Source organism: Tupaia chinensis, unplaced genomic scaffold, assembly GCF_000334495.1.
Source record: "Tupaia chinensis unplaced genomic scaffold, TupChi_1.0 Scaffold143796_1, whole genome shotgun sequence".
In the NCBI taxonomy this organism is placed as follows: domain Eukaryota; kingdom Metazoa; phylum Chordata; class Mammalia; order Scandentia; family Tupaiidae; genus Tupaia; species Tupaia belangeri.
Genome location: NW_006203646.1, coordinates 5,026,292 through 5,038,693, shown reverse-complemented (window position 1 = coordinate 5,038,693; position 12,402 = coordinate 5,026,292). Strand labels below are relative to the sequence as shown.

The 12,402-nt window shown below is 42.0% G+C and overlaps 1 protein-coding gene across 2 annotated transcripts in view; it reads right to left on the bottom strand.

Annotated features, from left to right (window-relative positions):
- TIMD4 (T cell immunoglobulin and mucin domain containing 4) overlaps positions 1-12,402 on the bottom strand; it is a 38,828-nt gene that overhangs the window by 14,105 nt on the left and 12,321 nt on the right. For both annotated transcript variants that reach the window (XM_027766958.1, XM_006165093.3), the window contains exon 5: positions 11,944-12,027. In XM_027766958.1, coding sequence (XP_027622759.1) covers positions 11,944-12,027 — 84 coding nt within the window. The remainder of the gene's footprint in view (positions 1-11,943; positions 12,028-12,402) is intronic.

The window sequence follows — 12,402 nt, the reverse complement described above, 5'->3', positions numbered from 1 at the left end:
CACAGAAGGAGAAATACAAGATTTTAGAAAAGAACAAGATTGATCAGAAAGCTGTGGACTCGCACTCGCAAATTTTACCAAAAATCAAAGCTGTTCCTCAGCTCCAGGGCTACCCACAATCCATGTTGGCCCTTACAAATGGAGTTTATCCTCACAAATTGGTGTTCTAAATTTTTTGCCAAGAACCTAATTAAATAACTGATCATATATATTAAAAAAAAATTGAACACATTAAAATTCTACTTGAGAGCCAGAGCCACAATGCCATGGTTAAGTGCTGTGCAGAGGAAGCTGGATCCTCCCACATGTCCAACTGGAGCTCCAAATCATAGCCTGGTAGAAACACGCCCCGGGGGGTGGGGGTGGGAGGGGCACTTGTGTGCCAAGATCCCATCAGAATAAAGAACTTCAGGAATAAGGATTGCGTCATGCCAGACCCTATTGGGCTGTGCTTTCTCTCTCTCTGTATCTCTCTCTTCTGTGTGTGCCCATACTCTATCATGAATAAAGGGGGAAATTTTTGGATAAAAATCCTTTCTGAAAATAAGAACTCTAACGAGAAGGCACTGGCCAGAGATTAGCCAGAAATAAAAGCACTGCATTGTCTCAGTGGGAACATTTTAAAACTTGCATTATGTAAGTTGACACATCATTGATTCATAGACACTGGAACTCATCTGCCTCTTCTTTTAAAACAAAAGTAGTTCTGATATAAGTCAATTCAACAGGACAATCATAAAGCAATCCTGAACATTCGAAGCGAAAACTACAGGCTTTCAGAAAAATTCCTTTTCTTTAGTGTGTAGCCTGTGGCCTTTGCTGCCCCCTCTGGGTCGCTGCTGGTATGGTCTTTAAAAATCCAAAAGACAGCAAAAGGATCCCCAAATCACCATCAATACATTTTGGAGATGGAAGGAGTCTAAAAATGTATCCTCCAATACCTCTTCAAATTCCTTTTTTTTGGGGGGGAGGGGGGATGAAGAAATAACCTAGTATTTGGAGAGAAAAGTTAATTTGCTTAAGACCAAAGGAAGGGTTGTGGCATGACCAGGCCCTGTTAGACGATATGGTCTCTCTCTTTTACGTACATGACCTCTGGCATCTTCCTCATAATGATGATGATAGTGAATATGTTATAAAAGTAAGTAACAAAGGGACTAACTAGAATCTTTATTTACTGATCTCTACTCAGAATTCATATTTTATGATCTTGCCTGGAAGCGATAACACAGACCTAGAAATTCAAAACTTTGGAAAGTGGAAACACATTTATTGAATTTGTACATTTCCTTTAAATTCTGGAGACTTTGACATGTTTTTAACTTGTAGGATAATCAAAAAAGAGAACTATCTACTTAAATGGATCAATCAGCAGAGCATCATCTACACAAATCAGGTAGGTAACAAAGACAAAATTGGGTGGAGTCCATGGGCCTTTTGTTTTTTGTTTGTTTATTTTGTTTTTTGTTTTCTTTGGTTTGGTTTTTGTTTTTTGCAATAGGATGCGTGTGCTAGCCAGAGAGAGACAGAGAGAGGGAAAGTGAGAAATCGCCCCGTAGGGATGACCGTCGTGCCGCAGTTCTTTCTCTTCCTGTCTCCTCTTCAGACTTTGGGCATGTATACACACAAGCCCAATGTGATTCTCAAGCTGCCCTTCTGGTACTCAAAATGCAGAGGTGTTTGGTGCCTTAACCACCACACCACCTGCTGGCAGAGGGTGGACTGCATTCAATTTTTTTTTTAATTTTTATATTTTTAGTTTTGCTATATGGTATGTGTGCTCACCAGAGGTAAATAAATAGATAGCATGTGTGGGGAGGGGAGTGAGAATCAACCCCCAGAGAGGACAGACATGCTACAATCCTTTTTTCTCCCTCTCCTCTCAAGATTTTGAGCACTGGTGTGGTGGTTAAGGGCTCTGGACTCCCACATGACTGACCACAGTTCAAATCCTGGACTTGTTGGCTTTCCTTCTCACGTTCCCTCTCTCTCACTCTTTCTCACTCCTTTGTTCTGTCCCTCTCTGGTCAAATTAAAAATAAATTTAAAAAAAGTTAAATAAAATAAAATAATTCTTAAAAAAAAAAAAAAAAGATTTTGGGCACCCACATGCACCCAGCGTGATTTTTCAGTCTACCAGTCTGAGACTCGAACCACACAGTCGGCCATGAGGAATCCAGGTGCCTTAACTTCTGCACCACCTACTGGCTCTCATTTTTAAATTTTTAAAGTGCACAGAAAGCAAATTACATGCACCCAATGTGATTCACAAAGAGGAAGGCTGTCACGTTGTGTGCAGGCGAGTTACACAAAAGAAAACCGGAGGCTCTAGCTCTATTCAAGAACCACCCCAGTTCTGAGCATGGCCCCAACCTTCCACTGCTCCTGGCATAGTGGAGTGATAAAAATCTCATCAGCCTTCTAAGGGTCCCAAATGACCACCTCAGTCTCCTGCTCTCATGGGACAATGTATCTGAGAGGTTTGGTGAAGCATACATAACTCTCCCCCAGTCCTTCCCCATGGGACTCATCTCTGAAGGGCAATATCTAGCACTCTGCTCTACCCACAGCGGCTGATCGATACATCCTAATGGAGGGAGGTGTGAAGGTTCACATTTGACCAAGAACCTTCTTAATTATTGATAATGATGACGACAACAATAAACATCTATATATGAGGAACACTTACTACACATTAAGCACAGCGCCAAGTCCCTTCCATGTTTGATCACAGTGAATCTTTAGGAAACGCTCTGCAGTAGGCACCATTCTGTCCTCCTGTCACAGTGGGAAACCTGCAATTTGGACATGCCGGGCAACTTCCTTGTGACACACAGCTAGGAAGGGACAAGGCAAATCTCAGAGCCAGGATGATCTACCTGCAGAGTCCAAGCTCTTGCTCTCTAGGTTGTACGACTTTGGATAGGGTGGCAAGAGCTTATACCCTTGCTCTGAAAAGATCAGTGCTGGAGAGTGAGTGTGCTGGGAAGAGATCTGTTCAGAATGGAGTCCCAATCCCCTCTGCCTAGCTGGATGCCGTTGTTGGAAAAGAGATCCTAATAATTATGACCGGGGATGATAATTGTTAAGTACAATGTAAGGACCTGAAAGCACACAGAGCACTTTCACGTATGATATCTCATTTGGACTTCAAATGAGTCTATGAGCTAAGGAATTAGTGAAAGAGGAGAAAACAGGAGCTCAAAGAAGTCCTATATTTCCCCAAGGCTGCATAACTGATCATGATTACTGTCCAATGGCAGGGCAATGACGTCTGATTCCAAACTCCCGCTCTTTTTCCCTCTTCTGTACTGCTGACTATTATAGGATTCAGTGGTCCTTGAGTACCAAGTGGTAGGTTCTTTCCAAATGACATTTCTACTGTTATTCATAGACTTCACAGAGGGGAGAACAGAGGCCTCAGCATGGAATTCACTGACGTGTCCCCATTTATCCTAGGCCTTATGAAATCAGAGTCTGCTGCAATGCCTGGCAGCCCCTCCTGCACTACAGAGTGACATTTTAGCCTGCAGAATAATCCCCCAGCTCAGTTTGTAACCATTAAAGAGGCTCTATCATAGGTAAAGCTCTGTGTTCTTTTTCTTTCCTTTTCTTAGATGTTTTGTCATAAGGCATATTTACTTGCTGAAAAGACAGTCCCAGGAGGGACAACCACATTGCAATCCCTTCTCCTCCATCCTCCTCTTGGGATTTTGGGCATACATGTACGTGTGTCCTACATGTTTTTCAAGACACTGGTTCTGGGACTCAAACCTCTAAGTCGGCCACGTGGTATTTAGTGCCTTAACCACTACACCGCCTTCTGGCACACCTGTGTTCTATTTCAATGACTCACACTTTATTTACTTCTTTTTCACTCCTTGTTTGCCTACTACTTTGATCTTATTTGGTTGACCTTTCTGAAGGTGAGCTGTTAGATGCTAGAATTACACGGATTCAAATCCAACTTTACTAATATAAAAGGGAATCATTGGAATTCACTGACGTGTCCCCATTTATCCTAGGCCTTATGAAATCAGAGTCTGCTGCAATGCCTGGCAGCCCCTCCTGCACTACAGAGTGACATTTTAGCCTGCAGAATAATCCCCCAGCTCAGTTTGTAACCATTAAAGAGGCTCTATCATAGGTAAAGCTCTGTGTTCTTTTTCTTTCCTTTTCTTAGATGTTTTGTCATAAGGCATATTTACTTGCTGAAAAGACAGTCCCAGGAGGGACAACCACATTGCAATCCCTTCTCCTCCATCCTCCTCTTGGGATTTTGGGCATACATGTACGTGTGTCCTACATGTTTTTCAAGACACTGGTTCTGGGACTCAAACCTCTAAGTCGGCCACGTGGTATTTAGTGCCTTAACCACTACACCGCCTTCTGGCACACCTGTGTTCTATTTCAATGACTCACACTTTATTTACTTCTTTTTCACTCCTTGTTTGCCTACTACTTTGATCTTATTTGGTTGACCTTTCTGAAGGTGAGCTGTTAGATGCTAGAATTACACGGATTCAAATCCAACTTTACTAATATAAAAGGGAATCATTTGTAAGGCCAGAATATAATGCACTTGTGAGAAGAATCGTAAGAATCCACTTTGTGTCCTTTTCCTTTATCCCCCAGACTGTCGGCCTACCAACCGATCCAAGCCTGTGAACAGCACTGGGCCTGAGAGATAAAACAAATCTGCTAATGCCTTACGAGAGATGTTGACTTTGAAATCAACTGCCTCCAATTTCTTTCTTTGAACAATGGCATTTGTGAGTAAAAATGAGCTTAGGTTCATTCCCCTGCCTGCCTTTGTGCCTTCTGCAGGCTCATACTGAAGGCAATTCCTCCTACAGCTTTTTCATGCCCTTGATTAACTTCAGACCAGAAAGTGTCAAGTTCTGACAGAGCTCAACTTCATTTTCACTTTCATAAAATAATGCAGCATAGGGGCTGTGATTTAGGAGCCAGAAGAGAGTCCCACCAACGGCCTAGTGCTCACTGCTCTCGGCTTTTGCAATGCCTCAGTGCCTCAGTTTCCTTCTTTTTAAAATAAGGAGAGTGGGGACCAGCAGTTGGCATGGTGATTAAGGCACTGGACTCCCACATGACTGACCGTGGTTTGAGTCCCAGATCCAGTGGCTTGCTTTCTCACTTTCTCATCTCTCTGTCTCTCTCTCTCTGGTGGTGTGTGCCCTATGGCAAATCAAAGTAGTAATGATTGATTCGTTATTAAATTAAATAAATAATTCTTAAAATAAAAGGAGTATACTATGCCCACCATTTCTAATTACCTTCTTGACACCCAGGCTATGCTGGCTTAAAAACAAAAACAAAATGAAACAAAACCTCTTAAGAAAGTTTGCTAAACCTAAACTTGTTGGGGACCCACCTCAGAGGTTCTAAGTTTGCAAGCTTTGGGTACAATAGGGCAGTCTGTATTTTTTTCTGAGCTCGCTTGATTCCAGTCCACGGCCAAATCTAATATTCACAGACTAGGTAAGCTCTGAGTTCAAGGTCTTAGCTCTTCAGTCTTCTCTGACCTCTTGGGAAGGCAGCCTAAGGTGTGATTACTCTCACACCTTCATTTCTTCTCTCGTTATTCCATTCTCTTTTATCTTCATTTCTAGGCCAAACCCCACTTCCCCCCTATTTGAAGGCTTCCTCCTTCCTTATGCCAGAACACATCTTGTTCCATTTGCTGCCCCCTTCTCTCTCTACCAGGCCTCCTCTCTAAAAATTCACACTCAGACTTCTTGAAACAACAGCTAACATCCATTCTCTAACAACCACTTGTTCCTGGACTTCGTGGACTCTACACACAGCTCATTCTGCCATGACCATCTCTCTAAATGCCTCCTCCCACTTGACCAGCATTCAAAATCTCCTACATTTACCCAACCCTGACCTTTGTCAGTCTGGCTTCCCCTGCCCTGTGCTTTCCAGAACCTCACCCTACTGCTGGTATTCTCCTCTCTACCCCCTTAGCTAGCCTTTCCTCTCCCACCACAACTTCCCCCAATATTGTTGTTCCTCTGGGAGAGGAAGGTTTCCCTTTGGACCTCTTTATCTTACCTTTCTTTCCCACAATATCTATAGGTGATTGGAGCATCACTTATCTCTGCTTTGCTAACTGGGTAACAACTGGGCATATAAGAAAGGGGTTGAGAGCTCAGGTTCAAGAATCAAAGATTCCTGGCAAATTTCCTAGTTTCTCCAAACGTCTATTTCTTCTTCTTTGTAATGGGCATGATAAGAAAATCTTCCTTACAGATGTAGACAATGCCCAGCAATGAGACAATGCATTGGACACACAGAGCCCAGCCCTGACATGTAGTAAGCACTCAGTAAGAGTCATTTATTAGCAATGGTTTACAGAATTAGATCTTTAGCCCCAAACTACCCCTGATGAGATGATTCATGTGAAAGCACTGCCCTACCAGCAATTCCTTACTCAGCACTTGTAACGTGAATCATCACAGTAATTATGCTGATCAGAGATAAGTGCTAATTATCAGACACTCTTTCTTACCCGGTCATCCATGAATCAGACCAGGCCTACACTTTCAACTGCCTGTGAGCTATTTCTCAGAGGCAATCCAAATTCTAAGTGCTAATTATCAGACCCTCTTTCTTACCCGGTCATCCATGAATCAGACCAGGCCTACACTTTCAACTGCCTGTGAGCTATTTCTCAGAGGCAATCCAAATTCAAGATCTTCCAAATATACTTCACTCTTCCTCATAGGGTTTCTCTTTCAGTTAATCTCTCACATTAATTCAATCTCCCAAGTGTGGAGAGTCATTCATTCTTCTTTCTTCTTTTGGTCACCAAGACCTCTGAATTCTAACCCCTGCATGGCTCTGACTGTCCCCTCTCTATTGTTACTGCTGCCATCATTCTAGTGTGGACACTCGTCTCTGACCTGAAGTTCTGCAGGAGTCTCAGGGGTAACCTCCCTGCCTGCAGATTCCCCCCAGTAGAACCTCCACATTCTTGCCAAAGCAATTTTTCCTGAAGCAGAAGTCAAAATGCCAGTCCCTGTTCAAAAACCATGAATGGTTCCTCAAAGCTCTGGAATGAAATCTGAATTCTTTGCCCACCTTTCAAGTCCCTCAAGAAGGTAGGTCAGCCCCAGCTTCCTGTGCCCATTTCATTAAATAGACTGTGAAACAATCTCCAAAGATGGTGTGCTCTCTTGAAGGTTCTCAGTCTTTGTTTACGCTGGTCCCCTTTTCTGTCTGCCATGTCCTCCTCATTGAAATGCTCTCATCCTTAAAGGGGATGAGCATTGAGTAAAATTGTCCCTGACCCTGCCCTCCTTTCCAAGACAGACTCCATCTCTCATTCATTCAAGTACCCACCGCACCTTTTCATACCTCTATCCTAAAACAGAGCGTGCTGGTTAATAGTTTGTTAAGCACAAGTCTGTCTATTCAGTGAAAGTGCAGTTCCTTTAAAGATAGAAGCCATGACTTCCTCATTTTTATGTGCCCTGTTCCACAGACAGAGCAGCAACTAAATATCAGATTGCCTATTGTCATGTGTCTAAATCAAATGCTTGAGTTCTAAAATAAAGATAAAAATCCCATCTCAATCTGCTTATCCCTTTAGGAATCCTTTATTTTAAGAGAGTTTTTTGCTAGAGGGCATGTGCATATGCCAGAGAGACAGAAAAAAATCAGAGACAGAGAGAGAGAAATCACTTCCCCCGCCCCAGGGGGGATATACACACCACAATCCCTTCTCCTCCATTTTCCTCTCAGGAGTTTGGGCACACACGCACATGTGACTGGCATGAGTTTTGAACCCCTGGATCTGGAACTCAAACTGTGGTCTGCCATGTGGGAGTCCAGTGATGTAACCACTACATCATCTACTGGGATATTTCTTGGAATCTTTTAACTCCCCGGAAAGACTAGCTTGCTTTGAAGCAAAGCAAAATGGAATGGTACAGTATAGAAAATACCTGTTCCTAAAAGCTTCCCTACCCCAGTTTACCATCAACCAGCTTCCAGTACCCAAAAAATGTTACTGTAAGAATCACAAGCAAAAAAAATGTTCTATTCCCAGAGCAATGTTCATTTTTTCCACCATTATACTAGATTGGCAGCAAAGGACTCATGTATCTTTTGGCACATTAAATTTGAATTTGTCTTCCAGTTTGATTTTATGCTGGGGATGGGTACAATGATCCATTTGGGGGCCCTAATACTCTGGGAGTAAATATGAAACACTTGCCTCTAGGAGGCCCTGTTGAGAGACAATGGCTGCCAGTCCTGAAAAAGTCAACCATGCATGGAAGGCAGAAGACTGGCCTCTGATCTCAGCTCTCTTCTGAAGTCACTGCTAACCCTCCCTGCTAACTGACTTCTTGCGCCCCCACTGCCCAGCTCACAGGTAAGTTGTTCCACATCTCTGAGCTCTAGTCTAGCCAGCCATAAAGTGGAAACAAGGAATTGCCCCCTGTGTAAAGTGACTGTTAGGGAATAATAATTGACAAGACTCTCTAGTGATTTAAACCAGCCCTTTGTCGTGGAAGCCCTTGTCATTTAAAAACTACATGAAGAAATGAGGAGCCAATTGGGAACTGGTTAGCCATGGAAAGGAAAGCCCACAGAGACACGAAGGTCCACTAACATGGGTTAAAGCATTTTCATGTGAAGGAAGATGTAGTCTTAATCTGTAAGAGGCTCCAGAAAGGATCTCAGAAGAAAGCAGTACAGTACCATGTTAAAGTGGCATCAGAACTGAACAGACATGGGCCAGCTCTGCCATTTATTGGGCAAGTTATAATTTTGGTGGACTTTAAAATGGAGGCAATAATTGTACCTATCTAATTGAAACTTTTGAAAAATTCAAAAATATAATCCATGCAAAATACACACTGATAAACCAAAGACAGATCTTAGTAGGTGTTCAATCCCTAATAAACTCTCTGATTCTCCATATTTTACTGGTAAACTGAAGGTAATATCTATGCCTGCCTACAAGGTTACTGTAAGCTTTAATAAGAAAATGAATGTAAAAACCCTGAGTCCAATATCTAACACATAGTGAAGTCCTCATAAGATCATCATCATGCTTATTAGTATGAATATTTCATTAAATAAATAAATAAGGAAGAGACAAAGGTAAGTGAAAAGAACATGACCTTTTATCTCAGACCAAAAGGCAAAGTAAAGTGAAATAGGGTCTAAGAGTTTAGATTCAGAGCTAAACCTTCTGGATCTGGTACCTGAGAACATTTAGGTAAAATGCAGATATGAGCATCTGTTAAAGAAGACTAAAGAAGTTACCCATGGAGCATGGTGGCGCCCACTCTATGGCAAAAACTTATGGAGACTGGAGGATTGCGGCATCAAGTCCATCTCACTCTCTCTCTGTCTCTCTTGACGAGTGCACAATTTTTTTCACCCCCAACACACACCACATCCCAGATGGAAAAAAAAAAAAAAGAAGTTACCCACGAAATCAGCTTGACACTGGCCCAGTACATAATATGTGTAGGATAAACCCTGTTTTCTTCTTTAACGACTAAATATAAAATGGAGAATGACTGGCCCTTTTTTGAGGGGGTGGGGGAGGAGATTTTTGCTATTGGGCATGTGTACTCCCTGGAGAGACAAAGAGACAGAAAGCAAGAAATCAACCCTGGGGGGATGGCTACACCGCAATCCTTTCTCCTCCATTCTCCTTTCAGGATTTTTGGGCACACACACATATGCACCTGGCATGAATTGTAAGCTGCCAAGTCTGAGACTCGAACCGCAGTCGACTACATGGGAGTCCAGCGACATAACCATTATGCCATCTGCTGGTCCCATGACTAGCCTTCTTATAAGAAGCTCTTGTTCAACAATGTAGTCTATGGCTATAGTAGCTAATATTCTCTTGCCTAGGATTTGGTCAAGAAAAAAAGAAATTAAAATGACCAGGGTATTAAAGAAAAGGGTAATGTATCAGATGACCTTTTGTCCCCTTGTGATTCCATGTAAAATAGAGCAAGATTTAAATAGTATAAAGGATGATATTTTGAGAATGGCTTGCCTACCCTCCATCATCTTTCAAAGTTCTTCCTTCTCTTCTGCTAAAAGTTAGTCCCCAACCCTTACCCCAGCCCCCACACAAAAAGGTTTAGATCATTGTACCAAGTTTCCAGTGATCAACTTCTACTCTAGATTTTCTGTCTTCTTACTATAAGAGTTGGCACATACCATAGGACCAACAGATGGAGTAATGTTTACAACACTGGGCTCCCACATAGTCGCCCGTGGTTCAAGTCCCAAACCTGGTGGCTTAAACTCACACCGGGCATGTTTGTGTGCATGCCCAAGATCCTGAGAGGAGAATGGAGAAGAAGGGATTGTACCATGGCCATCCCCCCTAGGGAGTGATTTCTCGCTTTCTGTCTCTCTGTCTCTCTCTTTCTTTCGAGTAAGCACAAGCACCCTATAGCAAAAACCTCTCAAAAAAAAAAAAAAAAAAAAAAAATAGAGAGAGAATGCCAAAGGGGGCCAGCAGGTGGCATGGTGGTTAAGGGTGCTGGACTCCCACATGGCTGATTGTGGTTTGAGTCCTAGACCTGGTGACTAACTTTCTCACTTTCTTGCCCCCCACCCCCACCCCCCATGTGTCCCTCTCTGGTCAAATTAAAATAAATAAATAAATTTAAATAGAATAATTCTTTAAAAAAAAATAAAAATAACATGCCCAAGCTTTTCAATATCAAATCACCTTTGCATTTCATCTTGATTCATAGTCTTATTTGAAAATAAAAACTTATTCACTCTTGTCTGTCCCCTCCAAATCTATCTTCTGAGCCTTCATGAGTGATGTTACATCAAGACTCTCAGAATTAAAGGATGACTGTTTTCTGGCTAATAAACCTATATAAAAACATTTAAACTCACAGTTAATAAGAATAGGAAAAGAATGAGATGAGATTTTCTCCTTAGAAGATGGAAACAAATGGTCATTTCAAATGTAAAGAGGAATGGAAAAGCAGATGTCCTGTGGGTAGGAAAATAAATTGGTACAGCCTTTCTTGAGAAATATCTTGTAAAAGCTATTAAGTTTAAAAGTGTACATTTTTTGAATCTAGTATTTCTGCTTCTGGATTAACACCCTCGCTAGAGGAACACTTGCATAAATAGTTAAGGAGCCATACATGTACAAGGATGTCCACTATAGAACAATTTATAAAATTTATATTGCCCCTCAATAAGCAATAGATATTACGAGTACCCATAGTATAAAATAGTATACATCATTTCACATAGCGATGCAGATCTATGTGGACTAAAAGGAAAGCGTCCAATATATAACATCAAATGACTAAAACAAAAATGCAGAAAACCACATATGGTTTGATAGCATGTTTTTAAAGTACACCAAAAAGCCCTCTATCTTTCTATACACATATCTACATATGCAGGAATGGATGAACTAGAATGACCATCTTCAACAAATAACAGTGATTATCTTGGGAGGAGGGAGCTGGGATTGAGCACAGAGAATCAGAGAGAATTTTATTTCTGTTTCTTTGTATCCTTCACACACACACACACACACACACACACACACACACACAAAGCATTAATGCAATGATTGTCTCATTTAAAGTAGAGTGATGAGAGTTTGAAAAGTGAGTAAGTGATGTTCCTGCTACCATGTTCGGCTTTAGTCAGAAGTTGCTAAAAAGAAGGGCAATCTCAACAGAGAGGATTCTGAAAGGAACCGAGGGGTGAAGCCAGCACTCAGGCTTGTGCTGTGTTTCGCTTTCAGCCTAGCCCTCAGGAGGATGTGGGATGTGGCTCCCATGGAATTAAAACAGCTGAGTCCTGAGACAAGCGTGCAGACAGCCGGTAGTTCCCAGGGGCCAGCAACAGATTGTTCCCACAGCCAAAGACAAACTACTCACGAGAGCAGAGTCCCCTTACCTGTAGTCTGAAGAATAGTCACTGAATCACTGGTTTCCTGCATCGGTGACTGAGATGTGGATGGGAGAACTGAAGCTTTGGACTCTGGAAAAATAAAGAAAAATAACACAAAACAAAACAAAAATAGGTAAGTGTCTGTCTCCCTGCTTTTGGTAGCCCACTGTCTCTTACACTGTATTCTGTCATGAAAGAAGAAAAGCTGAGGTCTACTGAGTATTTAGTGTATGCTAGACTGTTCTGTGTGCATTTCCTCCTCCATACACTGATCTGCATGCAGGTCCTAATTTAATCCTCAAAAAGAACCACAGGATAGATGCTATTCTTATCCTGATTTTACCAATGGAAAAACTAAGGCCCAGAGTGATTAGGTAGATTTCCTCAAGTCTCACAGCAGGTAAAAGACTGACTTTGTACTTAAGCCACTGCACACAGCGATCACTCTACCTTACCACTTCCCTA